The sequence below is a fragment of the Laccaria bicolor genome, genomic scaffold, assembly GCF_000143565.1.
Source record: "Laccaria bicolor S238N-H82 LACBIscaffold_1 genomic scaffold, whole genome shotgun sequence".
In the NCBI taxonomy this organism is placed as follows: domain Eukaryota; kingdom Fungi; phylum Basidiomycota; class Agaricomycetes; order Agaricales; family Hydnangiaceae; genus Laccaria; species Laccaria bicolor.
The window spans coordinates 1,914,727-1,938,861 of NW_001889872.1; the positions used below are offsets into that span (position 1 = coordinate 1,914,727).

At 47.7% G+C, this 24,135-nt stretch overlaps 4 protein-coding genes across 4 annotated transcripts; 2 read left to right on the forward strand and 2 right to left on the reverse strand.

The window, feature by feature from the left end:
- Positions 1 to 14,027: 14,027 nt before the first annotated feature.
- On the reverse strand, positions 14,028 to 14,800 carry LACBIDRAFT_321028 (uncharacterized protein; the record flags this gene model as incomplete). Its single annotated transcript, XM_001874109.1, has 5 exons — positions 14,028 to 14,189; positions 14,245 to 14,331; positions 14,378 to 14,478; positions 14,532 to 14,621; positions 14,677 to 14,800. The coding sequence occupies 5 exons, from the start codon at positions 14,798 to 14,800 to the stop codon at positions 14,028 to 14,030; spliced, it is 564 nt and encodes a 187-aa protein (XP_001874144.1).
- A 353-nt stretch (positions 14,801 to 15,153) lies between these two features.
- On the reverse strand, positions 15,154 to 17,103 carry LACBIDRAFT_227995 (uncharacterized protein; the record flags this gene model as incomplete). The annotated part of the gene is made up of 4 exons (XM_001874110.1): positions 15,154 to 15,709; positions 15,755 to 15,985; positions 16,061 to 16,240; positions 16,382 to 17,103. 4 exons carry the CDS (start codon positions 17,101 to 17,103, stop codon positions 15,154 to 15,156), a joined length of 1,689 nt encoding a protein of 562 aa, XP_001874145.1.
- Positions 17,104 to 19,320: 2,217 nt separating this feature from the next.
- Positions 19,321 to 20,445, forward strand: LACBIDRAFT_301436 (uncharacterized protein; the record flags this gene model as incomplete). Its single annotated transcript, XM_001873490.1, has 4 exons — positions 19,321 to 19,738; positions 19,790 to 20,004; positions 20,058 to 20,117; positions 20,176 to 20,445. The coding sequence occupies 4 exons, from the start codon at positions 19,321 to 19,323 to the stop codon at positions 20,443 to 20,445; spliced, it is 963 nt and encodes a 320-aa protein (XP_001873525.1).
- A 581-nt stretch (positions 20,446 to 21,026) lies between these two features.
- LACBIDRAFT_243804 (uncharacterized protein) lies at positions 21,027 to 21,605 on the forward strand (the record flags this gene model as incomplete). The annotated part of the gene is made up of 1 exon (XM_001873491.1): positions 21,027 to 21,605. One exon carries the CDS (start codon positions 21,027 to 21,029, stop codon positions 21,603 to 21,605), a length of 579 nt encoding a protein of 192 aa, XP_001873526.1.
- Between the last annotated feature and the right edge of the window lie 2,530 nt (positions 21,606 to 24,135).

The window sequence follows — 24,135 nt, forward strand, 5'->3', positions numbered from 1 at the left end:
TTGGCACTGGAAGCTGATCAGCATCGATTTCAAAAAATAAGATAAAGGGCTTGCATAATGTGTAGAGAACTAAAGTCAAAAACTTGTGGGCATTGGAGGCGCGCCTCGAGCTCGACCAAGACCCTTTTTTCACCAACCGTGCTTTTTATTCTGCCTCGGTAACCTCTTAAATCCCCTTTGCTGACCATTACTTGTTTCCCTACAAGATGACTGTTAGAGTCCCCTTTCATAACATGCTTTTGCCCATCTGTGAAGGGAGCTTTCAAATCCGAGGACTCTGTTCCAAAGACGAAGGGGGAGGTGAAGAGCTGAACAATCCCCGGAGATACCTCTATCTAAAGGATGACAGAATGTTAGAAGAAGTATAATATATTAAAAAGCAAGACATTTACCTCTGAACCGGTCCTGTCATTGAAGACGCACACATAGTCGTTGTCTTGATTCACTACCCAACCCGTAACACCTTCGTGGTCTCCCGAAAGAATACGGACTTCGTCCCCTACTTTGAGATCTTTTCGAAGGGACGAAAAGGGCACAGTAGTTGTTACATCTTCCATCGTTAAAGAAACAACGGCTTCATTTTCCGTTATATCCTCAATCGTTCCAAAAAGCCCCCTCGAATCTCCGTGAGTGATTTTCACCCCATCGCCTATCCGAAGGATCCTGGCTGACATTCTTGCCATCGTGTGCTGTCGGACGTTGAGTGGAATGTCCGAGCAGGCGCTAAAAAGGTCAAATTCCCTCGATGTTGGTACTACATCTTCTGCGGTGTACCAATCTGTGTCGACTTCCAAGAAATAAGCATATCCATCCGCATCGTACAATACTCCGCGGAATAGAAATAAGCTGTTGCGTTCTTGAAAGGCCCGATGAAACCGTTGCTTCGCCAGTGTTGGATTGAAGAGGGCTTGGGGAGGCCGCCCTGGTGCTGAAGCTCTTTTATTTAGCTCGCGATCGGGCTTGTAGGTCGCTGCGAACTCATCGTCTGTCTCATCATTTTTGTCTTCATCTGCGATAAGCCGGCTTCCTTTGACTTTGGCGGCAGGTGGGTCGTAATCAACGCGTGGTACCACGAGGAAGTTGATGAGCAATGTGGAAGAAGTGTGAACCTCCCGGATGAAGGCGAGATCTCCTTTGTAGATCCCACGGTGCAGCCGAACCCATGAATGAGGCTTTGGTCGAAAGGTATCCGGGACATCGAAGATGGAGGGGTTGGGATCGGGTATGTGGAAAATCTTGGAGGCTGTCACGTTGGGTATGCCATTACACACTTGTCGAATCATCTCCTCCGAGCCGTTTTCAAAGAATACTCTACCAGGTAGAGCTTTCCAGCCGAAGACCGCTGGGGGTCGAAACCGCGCAGGAAATCTAGGGTCCATGAGCCGCCGATGGACTCGACAAACTATCCTCTCCTCATATCCAGGCTAAGTAGAAAAGTTATTACGGACATAAGCTTTGAAGATTGGATTAGTGTTACCTTGACAAGCACCGCCCACAAAGACGCCTTTCCAATATCTTGAATGTCTTCTCCCGCAATATGTTGATGTGCCGTGATGCGCTCGAGAAAGCTTTCCCAAAACACGTCGTCATCGGACGGCATCATTGCTTCGTGGAGAAGGTTCTGGTGCGCATCTCCCGAATTCGACTCGTCAATGTCTTCGTCGTCGTCGATAAGATCGCCTTGGAAAGAATTAGCACTGTACTAACCAAAACTACAACATAAAATACACACCTTCGTCGCTGCCAACCTGATCGTCGGTTTCCGCCTCGGATACTTGAGCTTCGAGATCTAAGAACCGAAGGACTTCCGGCGACTATGGCGTGATTAGGTTGTTACAAAATCTGACAAGAATACACAGAACTTGCCTCGACTTTTCTGTGTTTTGTTGGTCTCTCAGTGTTTTCCACTTCCATCTTTACAGATTTCCTGAATATCGTATTACTTTGTAGTCATTGTAAATTTACTAGCGACGCACACAAGTTTCTATTGGGTATAGACTCTAGAAACTACGAGGATAGTACACGGAAATTGGAAAGAAGCTTGAGAATGGCCTGCGGGCTGTTTATATTTGGTTGACTTTAGGGCCAGTTGCTACATCTCACGTGAGCACGGCATTTGACGTGTTCGCCGAAAAGGACAGCTATGGCGGGGTTCTGTCATGGGCTGAATAAAAGAAGTTGTGAGTTTAATTACAATGAGATGTAGGCGTCGAACGTACCACATGTCTTCATAACGATATTCTACATGTAATTAACGGCAGGGGGAACTTAGTTTGTAAGACTGGTGAGTCGTGACGACGTTATAAACCCATTTTAATAGATATACTACATTACATATATATAAATTACATATATATACACGGGCCATACTACAAACTGGCACTCTACATACTATACATACAAGCACGGATGGGGGGGTGGAGAAGGAAAGAAAAGAAAAGCGAACGACGCTGAAGTGCATATATAGCACTTCCGCCTCTTGCGTTTCTCTTTTCTTTCCTTCTCCACTCCCTCATCCCTCCTCGTATATACAGTATATAGATGTATTATAGTATGCTCGTAGTTTTAGTATGCCCGTTTCCTGTACGTACGTACGTACTTACTGTAGAATACATAATGAAATTGACATGTCCCTACAGAAAGAAAATAAAGTAGCAGATGTACACTAAGTAGTCAATAATAGTCGATAAGCGGTGTGTCTATGACCCGCGAATTGAATTGTTTGTAATCCCTCGAGCCTAGAAGCTGCCCAGCACCCATGGCGTGTCGAGATGTGGCGTGTCTTTGACCCGCGATCCCGAAGTGCCCCCAGAACTCACGGCGCGTCTTTGACCCGCGAACTGGCGGCACATCTTTGACCCACGATCATTGAAAAATTACTCTTAAGAGACAGAACAGACTTGCGCTCTTCTAACCATTTCTCCCTTACCCACCATGTCTTCGTCCAATGCACCCACCCAACCTCGCAAGCGCACCGCTTCCGAACGTTCCTCGACAAATGGTGACCCTTTACTCGCAAAAAAGAAGGCGCGCATGGAGCTTCTAGCAAAAAAAGCGGTACGCTTGTCTCATCTCATTTTTTCTTTTGACTGACTGCCCTTGACTTTAGGCAGACCGTCAACCTTCCGTCGAGGAAGTTGAAGATGAGGATAACCAGCGCCCTCGCAGGACGCTCTCTTCAAGTTCGACTTACATCTTAGATGATGAGGACGAAGACAATCGAAACAAGGTACGTCACCATAATTAACTCCATCTTTTTCTTAATATTAATGTTATGTGATGTAGGCTACAGCCAGTTCTGCAGCGAAGAAGACTGGAACTAAGGCTGCTAGTTCAGCTAAAGGAAAGGCGCGCATGGAGTTTCAGACAAAAAAAGCGGTGTGCTTGTCTCGTCTCGTTTTTTCTTTCTCTCGACTTACGGTGCTTTGACTTTAGGCAAACCGTCAACCTTCTGTTGAGGAAGTTGAAGATGAGGACAACCACCGCCCTCGCAGGACGCTCTCTTCAACTTCAACTCACATCTTAGATGATGAAGACGAAGATAATCGGAACAAGGTACGTCAACTTAATTAACTCGATCTTTTTCTTGATATTAATCTTATGTGATATAGGCTACAGCCAGTTCTGCAGCGAAGAAGACTGGAACCAAGGCTGCTGGTTCACTTAAAGGAAAAGCGCCTGCTCGATCCTCCCAGGTATGACTTATGACTTGAAGACTTTACTTACTGATCATGTGGTACAGGCAAGTCGCCAACCAACCGTTGATGCGGAGTTCGACGACGTGCCAGAGTTGGCACCACTCAGTGATGATGACGATGATGACGACGATGACGACGATGATTCGGACGACGAAGACGAAGACGAAGTCGAAATCTTAGACACGCCTGAGGAGAGTGCAGAGGCAGAGTTGAGTAAGTCCCATTTTACACCAAATTTAGTGGATAGATCACTGAGACGTACCTAGAACGACTTTCTAAAGATTGGAACTCACCAATCTATGTCTTCTTCAAGCCCGAGCCAGTCATTGAGGACGTCAAGGGCTGCCGTGTCCACCGCTTCCAGTGTGCGGCTCAGCCTTGCAAAAGCCGTGGCGGTAACTCCGTTCGTCGATACCTCGACACCACTGATGCTAAGTCAACCGGTAACCTTCGCAAGCATGCCAAACAATGCTGGGGAGAAGAGGCTGTAGCGGCTGCTGACAACACGAAAGATGTGCGGGCAGCACGGGAGGCGCTGGGGAAGATGAAAAATGCCAATGGATCCATTACGGCGGCATTCCAACGTATCGGTAAGGGTAAGGTCACTTACAGTCATCGCCAGCACACCAAGACTGAAGCACGGTAAGTTTCTACTCATTCCCCCCTAACCGTTTTCTTACCTTCTCGAGCAGCGCCGAAATCGTCCGGTGGGTCGCTGAGAGTAAGCGTCCTTTCCAAATCGTAAACGATCGTGGCTTCCGATCCTTGATGAAAACCGGACGTCCCGACTACTACATTCCATCTGCTGAAACGGTCTCTCGTGATGTGAGAAAGGTTTTCGTCCGGTGTCGTAAAAGGATTTCCAAAATGCTAAAGGTATGTCATTCGCTTTTGTGATAAACAATGAGTTAAACTGTCATGGTAGGAATACAACGGACGCCTCAACTTTGCTACCGATGCGTGGACATCCCCAAACCACAAAGCATATGTAGCAATTACTGTTCATTTTGAGCATGACGGCGCCCCAATGTCGATGCTTTTGGATCTCGTCGAGGTTGCCAAGTCCCACTCGGGTAAGAACTTGGCAATCGCATTCGCCAATGTTCTTAAAGATTTCGGGATCAGCGATAAGGTATGATTTTGCGGATTTCCAGAACATCTAAACTTACCAAAACCCTAGCTGCTCAGCATCACTGGTGACAACGCATCCAACAACGACGCTATGATCGACGAACTTCCCAAGCTAATTGAGGATTTTCCTGGAGAGGCAAACCAGGTTCGTTGCTTTCTCCACATCGTGAGCCTTGCGGCAAAAGGGGTACTTCGTCAATTTGAGCCACCCAAATCACAGAAAAAAGGTGAAGACCTTTTGGCTGAGGGTGTTGCAGAGCTCGCTGCATTAGCCATCGACGTCGAAGATGATAGTGACGAGCTTGAGGATGAGAGTGACGACATTGAGGACGACGACGTTGAGGGCCTTGAAGAAACTCATGCTGGCATGACCCCGGAGGAAATCAAGAAGCTCGAGGAAGAGGTGAAACCTGTTCGGCTGGTGTTGGCGAAGGTAAGGCTCCCACCTTTAACGTAAACAATTCACTCACTTGTACTCATAGCTTCGCAAAGTCGCTTTCACGATCAAGAACTCTACGACCATTGTCCTTCCTGAATGGAATTCAACCCTCAAGAGGCTTGGACTCAGGCAACGCATGATGCCACGAGACGTTGCAACTCGCTGGAACTCGACTTACGACATGCTTCTCTTTGCAGTTGATTACCGTATGGCCATCGACGCTATTACAGGAGACCGTGACATGAAAATGCGTGAGCTAGAGCTGGACTTGGATGAATGGAAGGTAGCGGAGCAATTGCGCGATACTTTGACGGTAGGTACCCAAAATGATTTTAACAATTCATTTGAACCGGCGTTTATTCAGGTCTTCAAACACGCTACGCTTTTCTTTTCGCGCGGCACGCCAAACATCAGCACGGTTATTCCTGCTATGGATCACATTGACGAGCATCTAGCAACTGCAGCAGATGATCCCCAATACTCTGTCGCCCTACGTTCCACTCTGGCAATGGGAAAGCGAATTCTCAACAAGTACTACAACAAGACTGACTACTCTGAAATATATCGGATCGCGATGGGTGAGCTGTATCTTCTCTTTTGTTTGACTTCATGTTTTGACCTTTGTACCGTTTCTAATAGTCCTTCACCCTCGTCACAAACTAAAATACTTTGAGAATGCCGGTTGGGACGACACCTGGATCAGGACTGCCGAATCCCTTGTACGCGACGAGTTTGACCGAACATACGCATTCATGGAAATTGATGATGACGGCCTTGTACCGGTATGTTTTCTATTGTAATGTATAGACTTATACTTATATATATCAGGCCCCTGAGGCTCCCGTCTCCGATTCTGACGAGAACATGTTCGACACTCTACCTGCATTAACAGCCTCTGATGAAACGGAGCTTCGCGATGAGCTCGACGAATACCTCAACATCAAGACAGAAAATGTCAAAGATCCAATTCGGTGGTGGGCTGGGAAAAAAGCTGAATATCCTCGCCTTCACCGTATGGCGTTGGACTATTTAACAATCCCTGGTACGTCTCATGAACTGACTCCATGGCATATTCTAACAACTCAACTACTTTAGCTACGTCAGTCGATGTCGAGCGGGTTTTCAGTCAGGGACGGCTGTTGCTTTCCCATGTCCGCAGCCGCCTCTCTGTCCAGTCAACTCGTGCGTTGATGTGCCTCGGGGGATGGAGTTTGCTGGGCTACGTCAAAGATTTCGATGTGAAGGCAGTCACTGTGTTGGCGGAGGTTCCAGCTGATGCTGCTGAGGAGGATCTCGCAGCAGATTGGGATGCCATAGTTGACGACGATGATTAGTATAGTTATAGTTGTCTTCGTGTTCAATAGCTTACTTGTACGCCAAAATGGTATCATTGTTTGACTTATGACCGAGAATAAGACGCTCTGAGATTACTACTTAATTAAGATACCTACCCGTGGAGCCAAACCCGTAAGACCCGCCAAACCCGCCAAACCCGCCAGAACCCATACCCTTACCCGCAGAAACCCGTACCCGTGGTTGAGGGTATGGGTTTCCAGGGGTAGGGGTACGGGTAAGGCCGAAAGTACCCGGGGGTTACCCGTGACAATGCCTACAGGTAATGTTACCAGTGTGTAACAGTATATCCTATGTGTTAATGTGTGGTATCACAAAGTTCTTCCCTGGTTCCACTACCTAGACACTTTACTGAAAGCTCATTTCAGATGGACAATGAAGTGAGACTGTAGTGCGTAATTCTAAGAAAATATGTCAATCAGCCATTGATTTGCCTTTCAATGCACTTGTTGACATGGGATCTGAACTCCAGGAGTTGGAGGTTATATAAGAAGAAAGGTTCCATGAAATGATACCAGAACACCCAAGTGAGTGCATTTCAATGATTTCATCAATTTATAATCCTATAGCTGATCAACATAGTTAACTGCATCTGGCCTAGCTCCAACTTGAGCAATGCTTATAGCCTCATTCCTGATACCCATTCTACTCATTAGCATACCAAAAAATGAATGATAAGTTGATCCATCAAGAAGAGCAGCTGATGATTCTATTGATCTAAGTACAATAAATTTATGAGACTCATTTCTTTATGAAATAAATAAATCAAAGATCATGTACCACCCATGCCATCCAGATAATTGTTCAGTCTAAGGTCAAACAGCATGATTTGAAGAATTTTAGAAGCTCTTTCTGCCCTCTATTACAGTACTTTATAGTGCCCCACCTATTCCTGCAGGAATCTGGTCATTCCAGTGGGATTCCCATGAATTCCAGTAGAATTTCACTGGAATCGGACTGAAATCAAAGAAGGGTTTTCTCCTGATGACTTGGTACTCAGAATTTCTTATGAAAATTACTTCTAGAAGACATAGATCAAATTGTAATGTATTTGAACAATTACACACAATGTATTTTACTACTACATACTACTACACACACTACATAGTCTATTTTAAAGGAAGGGGGGAGGGGAGGGACAAGGGGGGGTCTATTTTTCTACATTATAGTCTATATTAAAGGAATGGGGGGGGACAAGGAGGAGGGACAAAAAAAGGGGTGGAACAAGGAAGGGAGAAGAACAAGGGGGGAGGGAGGAAGGAAGGGGGGAAGAACAAGGAGAGGGGAAGGGAGGAGGGAGGAGGGAGGAAGAAAGGGGGGGAGGGAATGGTGGAGGTAGTGATGTGATGGCCCAGCCTGAAAGTTGCAGGCCAGCCCAAGCTGAGCCTTGTGAGGCCAAGCTCTATGAAGCCCCTGCAGGGCTTCCTGTGGCCCACATCTCAAGCTTCACATTTCTGAAGCCCTAAGCCGCAGCTTAGATGGCTGAATGTATTTGAAATTTCACGTTGAATAACTCAGTTGTACAGTACCAAAAATGAATAAATACATATTTGTTCCTATTGACTCTACACAACCCGATATGGCTGAGCACCCTTTATGTCAGAGAAATCCGACCATCAAACTCACCAATGAGAACCAATCGCTCCCACCTATTCTATCCTCTCATTGTGAAAACCTTGCTTCTCATGCTTTGCACTGCCAAGAGGAGGAACTCACTAACACAATCAATAATGATGTGATCATTGCCAGTACTCCCACAAACAAATGAGTTTCTGCAAACCAATCAGACCCTGGCGCATTGTTGTTGCCCAGCGCAGTGTCAAAGAAGACAGGGAGCCAGGAGCAGGGGGGAAATAGTTCTTGAAAAAATGATGGTGCGGACTTTTAACATTGTTCCTCTCATTTCTAGCTGAAACACAAATGAATTAGATATTGATTTGGACAACTCCTCGAGCAATGACAAGCCTCCTAAGACAGGGAAACAATCAGAGGTCAACACAGCTCAAAAAGGTAACACAGTACTTTACCCTCCCCCATGGATTCCACATGGACTCCACATGGACTCCATAAATCCATCTGGACTCCATCTGGACTCCACCCAGAAAGGACCTCACCCTACATTTTTGCTGAAAATCCATCTGGACTCCACATGGACTCCACCTGGAATCCAAGTGGCCTCCAGATGGATTCAATCAGAGTTCCAACATGGACTCTGCCTTGCACAAATTACAAAAAAATCCCAACTTTAGCCAGATGTCATATGACTTAATCTAACTCAGACCTTATGTTCAATCCTAAGAATTCCTTATGATATTTGTATTTGAACAAAGAAAATTCAAGTGTATTTATTGAATAGAACTACATACATGTATTTCACTACTTCAAATGGAGAAGGGAGGAAGTGATAGAGAGAGGGAGGGGAAGGGAGTGATGGAGGGGAAGGAATTGATGAAGGGGGGAGGGAGTGATGGAGGGGAAGGGAGTGATAGAGGGGAGGGAGTGATGGAGGGGAGGGAGTGGTGGAGGGGAGGGAGTGGTGGAGGGGAGGGAGTGGTGGAGGGATGGAGGGAAGGGGGGGTGAGTGAGGGAATGGAGGGGGGAGACAATAGTGAGGACTCACCATGAATGTGGACACATCATAGACGTCAACATGGGTTGTTGACGTGTCATGGACGTCGATGCAGGTTGTTGATGCGTCATGGATGTGGATGCAGGCCGTTGAGGTGTCGTGGACGTTGATGTGGGCGGTTGTCATGTCGTTGACATGGGTCGTCGTGGGTCGTGGCCACATCGTTGTCATGGGTCGTGGTCGCGTCGTCGTTGACATGGGTTGTGGCCGCGTCGTTGATGTGGGTTGTGGCCACGTCGTCGTCATGGGTCGTCGTCATGTCGTCATCGACATGGGTTGTGGTCACGCCTGGACGTTGACGTGGGCCGTTGTCACGTCGTTGACATGGGTCGTCGTCGCATTGTCGTTGACGTGGGTCGTCGTCACATTGTCATTGACGTGGGTCGTCATCGTGTCGTTGACGTGGGTCGTCGTCGCATCGTCGTCGACATGGGTCGTCGTCATGTCGTCATTGATGTGGGTTGTGGCTGTGTCATCGTCATGGTGACGTTGGTGTGGGCGGTGTTGGTCATGGGTGGTCGTCGACGGCAGTGGACGGTGTCGGCCTGGGCGATGTGCTGAGCAAGGGGGGCTCATCGTGAGGGATGGTGGTTGGATGGTGGTGGTTGAGGAACAAGATGCGCAAATAATAAACAAACACTGTGCACATGTGTTGAACGTGCAGAACATGCCAAGCGACGTGGCCATATAGATCACTAGTTGGCCTTAGCTTTTAAAGGCCTTGTGGTTCAATGGCTAATTGTCTGGCTATTATGTTTAACTCTGTCCATGAGCTCTTGGGTTCAATTCTAGCTCATGCACTTTCATTTTTTATATATAATAAATAAAGTAAGGCAGTTAATCCACATGGATTCCAGATGGAGTCTCACTGGGTGAATTCATATAACCCTGTGTTCTGAGGTGGAGTCCATGTTGGAGTCCATGTTGTCCACATGGAGCAACTGGACTCCAACTGGACTCCAGCTGGAATCCAGATGGATTCTAGACAAAAAATTGGCTGGGTTACCACCAAAAAAAAATTGTCTAAAATCCACCTGGACTCCAGCTGGATCCATGGAGTCCATCTGGAGTCCACATGGAATCTGTGGGGGAGAGTAAAGTCCTCAGTTTGTTTCTCAACAAGGGCTTTGAAAAGTTTGAATGCCTCGAATAGCCTGCTTTTCTTTCCCATGGTGTATATCTCAAGCCAGCGTGTTTTGTCGTCGATGAATGTAGCCCAGTAGCGGTGGTGTTGGGAGCTTTGTACTTCCATAGGCCCATGTAGATCACTGAAAATGTGACCCAGAGTTTCATAGGCATGTTCCACAGTCTTTGGGAATGTAGACGGTGCTGTTTCCCACTGATACATGCCTCACAGAACTCGTCAATAGGATCTGGTGATGATAAGACCAAATTGGACATTAAGTCCTGGTGGATGAACTGCTCAATGTGGTCTTTTCCCAAATGACACATGCACCTGTGAATAAGGGCATGATCAACGCCTTGGGATGTAGCTGCAGCTAATGCACTTATTGGTAAGGATGTGATAACGTGGCCATCTAGGAATGCAGTGTTCGAAGCACTGACCATAGCTGTGAAGGCTAGTTCATTGCCAATGGAAAACTTCAGTGTGCAACCAAAAATGTTGATGTTGAAGAGGTGCCATGTTGTTAATGTGAGGACAGATAATAGATTGTTTGACAATGGTGGAACATGGAGTACATCAGTAAACAACACCTGGTGCTGCTTCCCTGCTGGCTGGAAAAGCACTGAACCCTTCCCAACAGAGTAAATGATGTTGTTATTGGCGAGGTGGATTGGAATTCTCCAAGGTTTGTAGTCTGACATAAACCAGTGTCGATGTGGTGTCATACTCGCCAAGGCCCCAGTGTCTGCATTCCAAAGTATGTCAGTTGATTTGGATGGCAAGTTGGCGGGGAGACAAATGGCAGCATCTGCTTTGACAGCGGGGCCATCACATCCTACTTCTATTGAAGCAGCAGCTGCAACTGCAGCCTTTCCATGTCTGCGTCCTCTTCCACATCCTCCACGGTGGTTGCTGGACTTGTTCTTAAAGCTGGCATGGGCATCCAAAAGGGATGGGCAATCCTTAACGCCTTTATCAATGGTTTCGCAGAGGTAACAGACAACTTGAGAGGCATTGGCAGCAGCCGCTGCTACTGCTTCAGCTTCAGCAGTCTTGAGGCTTTGGTGTTGGGTTTCTTCGGTCCGAAATGCTTGGAGAACAGATTCTTTCAAGAGGTTGGATAGGAGGAGGATAGATGAGATGAAGGACCCATAGTCCTTGCGAGGAAGAGCGCAGATCATTGCCATGATTGCTAACTCCTCATCCAGGGTCTCAAGGGTGTATCCAGAGATGGGGCGGAGAACCTTGACGTTCTGCATGGTGGCATCCACACACCCAGTGAGGTCTGTGAGAGACTTGCTCTCCTTGAGCCAAATCGCAAATAACTCTGTAAGGGAATTAAAGCAGGAGTTTGGTGCTGAACGGCTGTGAATAGACCTAAGGGTGTCCCATATGCGCTTGGGGTCAGTACGGTGGCCGTCAACGTGAGCCTTGTTAGTGCTGTCAAGCCATTGGTAGATTTCGCTGGCAGCTTTATAAATGCGAGTCATGTAGGCTGAGTGCACAGCAATGACGCTGGCGGCGGTGTCGGGGAAGGGTTCCTCAGGGACGTATTCGGTGCCTAAAATGATCCTGACGACGTTCAGGGACATTAAGCACCCAAAGATGCACTTCTCCCATTCAATGTACTTCACATCTCCCAGCTTTGACATTGGCGATCAGGAATGGTCGGATGACATTGTGTGTGAGTTGATGATGGGTGGGATCTGATGAGATCAGATCAGGAAGGAGGATTCCTGGGGTCTGGCTGCTACAACTTGTGGAGCCGGACAGGTGGGTTTGCTGTGACAATGAATGGAGCAAAAAGGGGGGAGTCTTCGGTGATGTGTCTAGGACACAGGGCCCATAACCTATTGAACAGGTTACAGTGGCAGCGGTGACACAATACTGAAGGTCTCAGGTTGGAGACTAAAGGTGGTCTGAACAACTTGGACTGGTGTCCGTAGTTGAGTAAGAAGTGGTAAAGTGGAGCTGTAGTCTACATACCTGGTGTCTGTAGTTAAGTAAGTAGTGGTAAACCAAAGACTAAACTACAGGGGCAGGAATTGAAAGGGCAGGATAAGCCCTAACCCTAAACAGTCTCGAGTGCACATACAGAATGTTCAACAACAACATGACCACCCCCTATGATATGTATAGATAAATTGGAATACAATGGATTTAAAATTAAAATTAAATAAAAAGATGCATACTCTGTACAGCATGTTCAACTCAACACTTGGATGCATTCCATGCAAACATCTACTAGCAGCTTGCCTCTTTAACTATGATAGCTGACAAAAAAAAAATGAGTGAAACCCAAGGGGTATGTCGGAATTTGCTGGGGGACACGACGTAGGGGGGGAGGGGGAGAGCAATTGAGCCTTAAAAAAAAAAATTGTTGATACTGTCCAACAGCTTTGCAAGGCCAATGTCAATGATTAGAACATTTTTCAACCTTTTTTTACCCTTTTCTCACACAGCTTGAAGGAGGAAAAGGTCTTTGACTTGTCCAACTTCATGTTCTCACTATGGAAACTGTGAATCCACAGCATTGAGTACTCGTTATTGCATGATACACGCAAAGTCAATGTAAAAATTGGCTTCTGTGGAGATGCAAACATGTCAATAGCACAAAACTATGATGCCTCACAGCTCCACCCATGCTTGAGCTCAAGAAATTCATGACCTATCTCAATGCCTGAAGGAATGGCTGATGATTGTCTTACCCAATATTCTGTGCATCTGCACTTTGAGCTTTGAGCTTGAGGATGGTGATGGGTATTTTTTGACCAAATTCTCAACCAGATAATTGGCTTTGGTATGACACCTGAGGTTATGATAGACTTTATTTGGCATGAACCTCATGGGATGGATGGATTTTGGAAGGACACCAAAATAAATAGAACTCAGGGACCACCTAAAATAGAAATAGATACCTAATTAGGATGGGAGGGGAGGGGGACAGTCAAATTTGACCTTAAACGAAAAATATAATGTCATGTACTAAACGAATTTTTTACATACCCCTTGGTGAAACCAATAACAAAAGTAAGAACAAATGGGCTGACATCTATATCACCACTTCATATCAATTCAAAAGTTTAAGATATGAAGGATGGTAATCTGATATCATTACATTGAAGAAATGACCCAGAAATGAGTGAGATATTGCTAATTTCAATGAATTTAATGAAATCAGCTATAACTCACTCAATTCTGGTCCAAAAATTATATTCTTGGACTTGTTTTGAAGGTCACATGTATGACTATCATCACCCATACCCATACCCCATACAGGTTACTCAAGGGCCATGTCATTCCCTACATACTTGACTAGTCTGGTTTCACTGGGTGCAAGCCACATTAACTTGAACCAAATTATTGTAAATACATTGTAAAGAAATTTCAAATCATTTAATGGTAACCATGTCTGAAAATTTGTAAAATTATTGTATGAAAGACTTTAAGCACAATGGATGCACTTATTTCTGTTCATCATCCAATCAACCTTGCTTGGAAGAAAGATAAAACAACAGCACCCACATCATGCACCTTTAGCAAAAGATCAAAGTAATCCTGGTTCACATCCTACACAAAAGACATCCCCACTTGCCCAGGTAAAGAACATCTTTTGCTTCTCCATGTGCTTGTCATTTAATCCTCTAGCCACTAAGGAATAACTTTACACCCAATTGCTTGTGCAATAGCAGTCTGGCTTGCTGCTCCCACTAAGCCATGACCCACACCAACATACCCATTGCAGTAAGAATTAAGCTGACTTGGATTCAGGCCTGCAATCGTTGCTGCACTGGTCAACAGTGGCAAGTTGTGCTTTCAATATAAGTAAGTATGCAGGGCTTAGTTGAATGATGTTGATAAAACTAACAGGTGGAGCATTTGGCATGGAGCCATCTGGGAAGGGTACAATGTCAAAAGGGCAGTTTTCACCATCATGCAGGAGCATGTTGTATGTCTACATGTATCAAGCCATCTGATCATAGATTGTGCAGTGCACTAACCTGTGTGAGAGTAAACTTGAGTGGTGTAAGTTGTTGAGTGAATGCTGTGTTCAGTGCTGCATTTAATGCTGGTAAAAACCATGGTGGAGCTTGAGCAGCATCTCAAATGACTATCAGACATTGATTGTTTCAGAATACTAGTGCAAGAACATACCACCAGCTGAGTGAGCAAGAGCTACTTGGGTTTTATAGATATCAGCCCTTGCTTCATCATCAGGTGTGGGTCCATTGGGTACATGAGTTCCTATGGTCATCAGTCAGGACTCAGACTCAAAGAACACTGAGCAAACAAAACTCACGAACTGATGTCTCAACACTCCTTAGATAATATTTTGCACGAACCACATCTGCCAAAACAGGTGGGTCTTGAGGAGCAGGGGGAAGGATAGCGGCTCCAGCTTGTGGAGGAAGTGGTATTGGCATGTTGTATGGTGAGTGTGCAAGTCAAGTGAGTTTTTAATTGATTTAAATTGCAGTTTCAAACTTGTCTGACCTCGAAAATCTTAAAGTGCACGCTCGAAGGACTACAAACCATCACGCTTGGTACATGAGAGCACTTTGCAGAGGGCAAAGTTATTATTCATCATATGAAAATAATTTTACAGGTCCGAATTACATGCCTGAGGCCTTGTGCAAAGAAAGAGCAACCCATCCAACTTGTCGACGGCATCGCCGGCTGTTACACTGCAATGTCCAGAGAGACTTCGTGGGCATGTCTGGCCAGCACGCAACTCTAAAATGATATGAAACTAGTCAATGGTTGACAGCGGAAAAAGTTATGTATTGCCCTGTTCACGTTCCTCCTGAACCCAATCCTCCCATCTTTTCACAACTCCCGCAACTTTCCCTCCCAACTCCCCATCCAAATCCTCCACCTTCCCTCCATACACCCCCTCCACCAGCGCCCTTCTCAAAAACGGCACAAACACCGCAAAGTACATCTCCCCAGCCGCCCTCGCCGCTTTCTTCTCTTGCTCTCTCCTCGTTTCCTGGTCGTCACTACCTGTTCCGCGGTAGCTCGAACATAAGGATTTAATGTACTTCATCAGAACGTCCCCGCCCTCCGTCAGCACGTCGTCCAGACTGCTTAGGAGTTCGGGGAGTATGCTCTGAGGAGCGAGGAGTCTCAGGGAATTGAGTACCCCTAGAATGGCGTTGGTGTGCTCTGCGAGGGGTGGGTAGGACGTCAGTACCTGCGGTGGTATATGCGGTGGCCCAGAGGGGAGTGACGGAGCAGGGGGCGAGGAAAGCAGAGAAGGTGTGATGAGCCACTTGGAGGGCGGTATGGGCGTCGTACGATCCCGATCATTCGGGCTGAGTGTCCGCGTTGTGCTGCTTTTGCTTGCACCCTCTGCTTTCTTGACTTTGGCGACCCACTTGTCACCGGCTGTTCTCAGGTCATGACCGACCACTTCTGTCACGGCGTGCCCGAACAAGAGGGATAGGATCCCACGAAAGTCGAGGCCAACCCGTGCGAATGCAGTTGAGCAGTATGTGAGCTGGGTGAGTAGTGATGGGAGGAGGGATAGTGACAAGAGGGGAAGAGAGGGGGAGAGCATGAGTAGGAGGTGCGTTGTGAGTGCACGAGATGCGTAAGTTGTAGCGAGGCTGTGTAGGCGGATGGTTTCTCGCTCTGAGGAGAGAGTGGTGGATGCCTTGACATTACCCGCTTTCGTGGGCGACTGCTGTGAATTCAAATTCGAAGAAGAGGAGCGCTCAAGGAAGATCGTCGAGTACTGTGTGATGATGTCGTATACGCCTTCGCGCCAAATATCAATGTACTTTTTCAAGTAGCGCGCTAGGTCTTCTTTCTCCCTTTCTTCTAGCTCCCCGTCTTTAGTCAGTCGGTTGATGTCATTCCCGCTTGACTCGAGAACTGATTTGAGGCATGATTCTCGCCCGATGAGAAAAGCGAGGGCGATTTGTTCTTCACTTGATACTTCGTCCGCTTGTAGATCGTCAGAGCCGTTAATTTCAGGAAGATAGACCGGAGGCTTCGAAAACGAAGATGGGGACGCGAAGGGTGACTGTGGAGTGAAAGCATCCATTTTACGGAGAAAATTGACGGCCTTCCATAATGCAGGGAGTTTACGATTTGGCTCGTAGAGCGTGGCTATGAGAGATAGCAGCATTTGCAAGACAGAGTGATGCACTTCTGATAGAATCGACCGTAGGATGAGTGATTTGTCTGAAGACGAGCCCGGAGCTTTAGCATGGGATGCTAGCGAGAGGGCCTCGCTGAAGTACCCATTTCTGACACATGCGTCAATCAGGAGGGGAATTTCGAGGAGTTCCCTTATCTTCTCGTGCTGCTCTAGCACCACCTTTGCTTTTCCCCGTTCCTTCAGTACTGCGTCCGTTCGCTCCTTCCAACCCGCAGCAGTCTCTTCCAAAGCTGGCAGACTAGTATTTAACAATGCATCAAGGGAGGAAGAGAGGGAGTCCAGAGAGGTTGTGAGGGCGGTAGTGGTCCGATGCAAAGAAAGGAATGTTGGGTAAGAGGTGTGTGTCAAGGAGGTGATGCTGGAGGTGAGATGATGTGATTGCGTTTGTAGTGCCGTGGGCTCTACCAATAGGTCGGTCAGAGGAAGGGTGGTAAGACGTGATAGATATTCTTGAGAGAGGGGCGTCGTGAGTGATGCTGGGGGCGTCTTTGAAGACGATGCTAGCACATCTGCCAGCGAAGATGTGTCCGTTGTCGTCGACACGGGTATTGGGCTCTGCATATTTTATGGGTATGTGTGACCTGAGTAGAGTGGTCCGTCATTGTTGCATACGATGAGATGAACATTGTGCTTACCTCCTACTAGTACTCGATTTCCTGGGTGATCAAGCGAAGCCGATGTTTCGGCGATTCACGATCATGTGACGTCGTCGCGTCATGAAAAATGCCTTCCATTTTAGGAAATCTCTCTTTGCGCCACCTATGCTGAGTGCAGAAGCAATCTTCTTCCACGCCTCGGGTCAACGCAAATTTTTGTACTGCCACATTTGCAGTGCAAGTAAAGGGTTCAAGGCCCGAAATTTTGAATTTCGAGTTGTTGGTCCACGATCGGTGAGGAACACATCCGTCGTAAAACGCGTGTCTTGGAATTTCCATTATTCCTACAGGAATAAAGACAACCTAAATCCAGTGCTTTAAATCGGAAGATAATTTAAGGCGATGCTATGGATGAACTCCCGGCACTTTGAGCCCCGCTATCGGGTGTACGCTCTCTCCCTCGCCTGTCCTATTACAGCGCGCTAATAATACCTTCCGATGCTATTCCTGAAAACACAGCTCTGCATGGTGCTCAACGGTTAGTGGGCGTACTTAGCATCTTACCGGTGCGAATTTTTGAAAGGCAAATTCGACAGCATAGAGACATTATTGGCAGGTACGCTTGGCGCCTCCTTGTTAAACAAATTAAGAAAAACCTTTGGGGCATGTAGTTACTGAGACCGACTCTCAGGAGCCTACTATGTTCCGATAGCGTCACTTCCTGTATAAAATGACCCACACGAAACTAGAATGTATCCAAGTCACAGCCCCTTCAGTCACCTTCTCATCTCATCATCCACATCTGCTTTGTTTACTTTGGGTCTCCATTGAATTGAGTAACACAGAAACGCTCATTGTGTTGCCTAATTATGACTCGATCTTTGTGTGCGCTGGGCGTTTCTGTATAAATATCCCCTCGGTGCCACTGTGCCCTCTCTCTTCCTCTGTGCTTTATTCTTCGCCCGTCTCTCTCGCTGTCTGCTTGCTCTCGTTCTCTCGATTACTCTCATCTCAGGCGACCTCTGTATCTTTGCCACTAACGTCTCTGGCTCGGGCAGCTGCTCCTTGGGCTACACCTCTGGCGACGTGACGTAACTCTGGCGCCGGCCTTGCGCTACTAGTACTACTAGGTATCTGGCGGCTGACCCTTGGCAACATGATCATTCTCTACGACTTTTACCGGCAACCGCTACGCATCACTGTTAGCCCTCTGCTTGACTATTCTCTTTGCTGTCGGCGACCCCTCAGGTTTCTGTGCTCTAAATTGGCTGCGCTTCGTGCTGGTCTCTAAAGTGGCTAGACTTGCTTGCTACTGCTACTCGTGCTACTCGGCTCGACTCACCTGCTCTGAAATTATCTACACTTCTCTCCTGGCTATCTTTCTGGTTCTGGCTTTTCTCGGTCTTTGGACTCTGGAAACAACTTGGTTACTCATCTGCCGACGTCAAATTTGCTCTTGTGTTTTTCTGCATTACCACGTAGCAAATTATTCGAGCGTATCAAGGTAGGTCGTTTCCTCCCCTGGGGAAGGTGAGAGCGATGCGAATCTGCTCTTTCCTCGTGCACCCTTGTCGCGGGCCCTGGGCTTACGACGCGCATGGTGAACAACGTGCGCGTTAACCAATGCACGTTTAAATTTTTCTTCTGCCTCAAAAAAACGTACCCCGCACAGGTTTCACGCCTGTTGAGGCGCGACGCGTTTCGACGCGCCATGGCGTAAATTGCCTACACGTGACAACATCTTTTGTTGATCTTTGTTGTTGTCCTTCTTCGTTGCTGACGCTTTTGTCTACCCCCCTTTCGACTTGAAAAGAAACCCACTACATTTTATGGGCTGTTGCATAGGGGACAGGGAATTTGGATACCGGAGCGTCGAGTCGTGATTTCTGTAAGCTCACCCTCAACTCGGTTTCCTAAACTTATACTCATTTACATTTACACGTAAGTGGCTAGAAGTTCTCTTGACTACAACTTCCCGATGGAACGCCAATTTCGATCGAGACTGACCTTGCCGTTCAGCTAGCGAAGCAAGAAATGAACTCCTATCGCGTCCTAGGACTCGTATAAATTCACGAGCCATCCTTGCGACAGTCCCCCCGCGCTCTGCCCAAGACAATCACAATCATCTAACCAACTCCTATTCACCCTCATTACTAGTCATCGTCAGGAACGCTTACTAGCTATGACCTCCTCTTCAACTACGCCTCGCGAACTTCTCCTCTCGCAGACTTTTGCCATCGGGTCGTTTTCTGCATACGTCCTGTCTCAAGCATATGTCCTCTTCTGCGAGTTAACCGGATATATTGCACCGAACCCGGAAACGACGTTGTACTGCCCGAGTCCAACACTCGTACTCGTCTTCTTCGTTGCGCAGGCCGCAGCGAGCGGGACGTGGATCAAGACGTTATTTGGAGGACGGTGTACGAAGAGAGCTGGACTCAACCTTCGTGCACTTTACTTTTCAAAGGATCGGAAAGGGGACGACGAGGAGGCGGACATGCAAGAGCAACTTCTTGACGGTCCGCGCGACGATGTCACTTCTCTGGATTCGACGCAGTTGGCATATCTACCTTTCTTCATCGCCAGCAATGTTTGTCTCAGTACGTGACAAACCACTTCTTTCTTTTCCCATCTCATTGTTACAACCTCAGCTGCCTGGAGCATCGCATGGCTACATGATTACGACACTACCTCCCAACTTCTCCTCGGTATCAACATGTGCATACAGCTCTACTCTGTCTTTTTGCTCCTCCACCCATCGCGGCAGCATGCTCCCACTTCAAAAAATTGGCTATCTCACCTCGTCGCCAAGTCTGGAGCTGGCATTGCGGTTTTGTATATGTGGAAGAACTGGGGTGTCATTGACGTATGCACCAAAACGTTAAATTCCCTTCATCTCGGTTGACCTCTCTCTTTCAGCGATACAGGATGTCGCCGACTGCCGAAATGGTGAACAGTGCTTTAATCTTTGTGCTTATGGTACGTATTGAAGCCTTTTACACATTTGCATTTTGGGGGTAACATATAGACTTTGTAGACCGTAGCTTCTGGCCCAGACCCAACGCTAGGGTTGTGCATCCTATATGACCTCATCGCCCTCGCTTTTGGACCAGCAACCAGTTCCGAATGGTACCATACCTTCCTCTACATCGCTGCTGCTGTTTCGGCTGTGTTAGGTTTGGATGCTGTAGTATGTCAATGGACGCAGAAGAAGACAGAAAGTGGTCTAACTGGAGACGGTCCCTTTGACTACTCTGATGATGGTCGTTCGTCACCGAGCCTCTCGCCTGCATTGCGGTTAGGGTAGAACTTCCCTTTGAAGCTGCACAAAAATAGCGGACTATACTATGGTTCTTTGGTCACGTTCCATAAAATTGTTGATTGAAACTTATTTGATTGTCGTCTTTCTTCAGCACCCTGTCGTGATTGTCAATGACTACAAATTTGTCGGTTGCATTGGTTTACGGATAATGGCTCTTTTACCATGGAGGTGACTCAAATCGCTGACGACCGACACATCCGGGAAAGTCTTGCATGCACCGCACGATGGCAAGGCGTTCATGGCGGAGTCGTGGGCTCAACAAAAACTTCTGCTTGTTTTCATCGCCTGAGGCTGACGACCCTACAATCACTGAAACTCTATGTAACGTGGCGTGAAGCTCTAACGTTCGCCCTAGCCCTGGATAGTCCACGATCTCAGGTCGAGTCAGTGCTCAATCATCAATATCCAATCATCGGGCGAGGTATCACTGCACGGCCTTACGTCACTCCGAGCGTCACGGAAAAAGCAATATTGATACCGAACCTGATTGCAAAGTGACCTACACTTGCAATCCCGTGGTCTTCTTTGATCATCGCTTTCCATCAGCGTGGTGATTCTACGTTATTATGACTGGTACCCCATACACAGTAAAGCAATACCTCGCAGGCGATTTTGTCGTCTCAGCAGGCTCGGTCCTATTCCGAGATCATCTCAAAAATACCCCATCGAACCTGCAAATCTGTCTTATTTATAATACCACCACCAAAAGCTATCAACTTCCAAAGGGGCGAAAGGACAGGGGAGAAAGCATCGAACAAGCGGCTGTGCGGGAGACGTTTGAAGAGACTGGCTACGAGTGCGAGCTATGGCCGCAGCGCATGTTGACGCGAGCCTTGGTGCCGGGTCAGAATATTCATGATGTGGTGCAGGAGGGTGATGGGTTGGTTGAGCCTATTGCCGTTACGGTGAGGGATTATGGAGAGGGGACGGGAAAGGGGACGAAGATTATTTGGTGGTACATCACAAAGGTCATAGATGATGGCATGCAGGTAGAAGGTACCTTGTTGGACTACGAGACGTTTGAGTCGGTTTGGGTGGATGCAGGGAGTGCAGCTGAGAGGTTGACCCTCGAGAAAGAACGGGAGGTCGTCCAGCAGGCGTTGGAGATTGTCCTAGCAAAAAACTCACAACCACTTGAAAACTAGATCCGCTTTCAAAGCTTTACGAGAAGCGTCATAAATTCCATATGCTTTTGAATTTATATCAAATGGATCCGGACATATGAGACAAGATACCTGGAATCGGGGTTGTATTTATCTTGGATTTCTAGCCGGAAAAACCAACGAAGTACACCAAAATATACAAATCACACATACAGGGATGATATACATGTTTTGATGAGGTGATCGAAGAACAACGTCCATCGAGAAGTCTGCCCAAAGGGTGAAAGAAACAAAGAGCGGTGGTGGGCAATGGGAAGTCCAAGCTAACAATGTAGAGGGTATAAGCTAGAATGGTGATTGATGAAAACTATGGTTGGCTTTCTCGGCTTACGCGGAGACCCAGCGAAACCTCACTCATGCACCAACATGGAGTTCGGAGACACCCGCCCAGAGGCCAAGGACAAGCGAGTACCAGGGCGAACGGTCAGGTACTTGGTGGGAACAGTCGGGTCGTCAAATGGGTTTGGTTCCGAGTCAGCAAATGGGTCCAGAGCCGCTAGCCTCTGAACAACTACAACTGGACGCGAAGACGGTGAAGCCGCCGAATCAAGTGAATAGGGGTCGGCGCTGGATACAATGGTGCCAGTAGGTCCCTGACCTACTGAGCTGCCAGACACGAGAGTCTCCCTAGCTTGTTGCAGTACAGGTCCCCAATAGGGATGGGCGGCAGACGGTATTTCGTGTGTGGATTGAATGGATGTGTCGGATGCGTTTGGAGTGTGTCCGGGAGAATGATGAGACGAATTGCTGCCGAAGGTAGCAGCGGAGAGAAGAAGAGAAGATTCCTGGGCTGTGCGAGGAATCATAGTTCGTGGTAAAATGGAGTCGTCTGTGGGTGAAACGGTGTTGAAAGGTCTGGATGTCCCGCGAACGGCAGATATTTCCCGCATGGGACCGGGTATCTCGGAGTCGCTCAATGGAGAGAATGCGGCAGCCCCGGAGGTAGGATATGTGTGTTTGTCAGCGTTTTGGAAGGAGGCTTGCCGACGACGCCTTCGCCTGGCCCAATAGAGGACGAGGAGGGAGCCTGCGATAAGAACAATAGCAGTGCAAACAACGACACCACTTATCACAGCCGAGGTTCTTGAGTTGGAGCTGATGGCACAACCGAAATAATTGAGAGTTGAGATAATGATTAGATCCCTCGTGAAACTGGTGAGGTAAAGATCAAACGTACCTGGTTGCACCTGCAGTAGTGGGACTATTAGGCGATTGTGAAATTGTCGTCGGGATTGCGGCCACACTAGAAGGCGTCGAACTAACTTGACCAGGGGCAGTAATCACGGAATACGTTGTGAGCGTGGCAGGACTAGTTATTAACGGTTCAACTGCTGTAGAGTTTTCGATGTGTGAACTTTCAGTGGGCCCAGGAACATCTCTAAGTCACGAGAGACGTAGCACCCAGTGAAGGTCGAGTAGATAAAGTCAAAGAAAGAAAACGTTTTTCGTCAACGACATATCAAGATCAGAGGGGTTGCACTTACTCTGTGTGACTAGTCGATTCCGCGACTGTCGTTACATAAACGAAAGCGCTTTTAATAGTGTTCGTGTTGATCGTTCGTGAGGAAGACGCTGCCGGCAGAACAGAGCTGGATACTTCTCCTGTGGGAAAACTCGCCCCGTGCTCGTCTTCAATGACGGAAGCAGAACGCGTAACGGTCGGAGAAACTGTCACAGCTCCTCCATCAGAAGTTGTCGTTGTCGCTTGCGCAGATGTCGTTTGCGCAGGTGGTGGCGTAGCGTTGTCATCTAGTTTTCCCGACGTCGCAGGAGGCGAAGGTGCTGGAGTGGCTTCAGGTTTCGATGGCTGATCTGTAATAGCAGGAGGAGGGGGGGCAGAGGGGGGGTTCGGGGGGCCTGAAGGCGGAGGAGCCGGTGTCGTTGGCGACGGGGGTGAATTTGAGGAACTCGTCTTCCCCATGCCTGGTTCCAAGAAGTGTAAGAATGGTGGTAACTTGATCCCATGTCCCTTCTTCGCCTGGGAAGGCGGGCTCGAGGAGCCCGTAGAGTTACGATCACTACCCGGTAGGAAATCTAACAACGAGGGAAGAAGTCCACGATTTCCCTTCGGGCCCTGACCACGCGTTGGAATGTTGGCAACCGTTGGATCTGGTGGCCTCTCCTTTGGCGGCGGTGCTGGGTGTTGGACCTGCTCTCCCTTTTGCGTACTTGACAAGGTTGCAGGCCTGACTGAAGGATTGCTCAATGTCACTGTCAGTCAGGTATTAGCGGTCCGGTACACCGATCTTGGCGGAAATGACACTCACCCCCTTCATAACATCCTGAGAGAGGGTCCCAGGAGTTTCCAGAATTTCTCTTTTGAGGTGGACTGGAAGGGGAAACAAATTTATTGTTACATAGAGCGCCTAGATCGGAATGGCTTGTCAATTTATCTTGTCTGTGGACGTTTTCGCCCGACAAAAAAAACGGCTGACTAACTAGGAGCTGTGGACGGCGGAGAAAGTCGTCTCCGGGACGGTGGGTTGGCTAAAGGAGCCATAAAGAGCGCAGA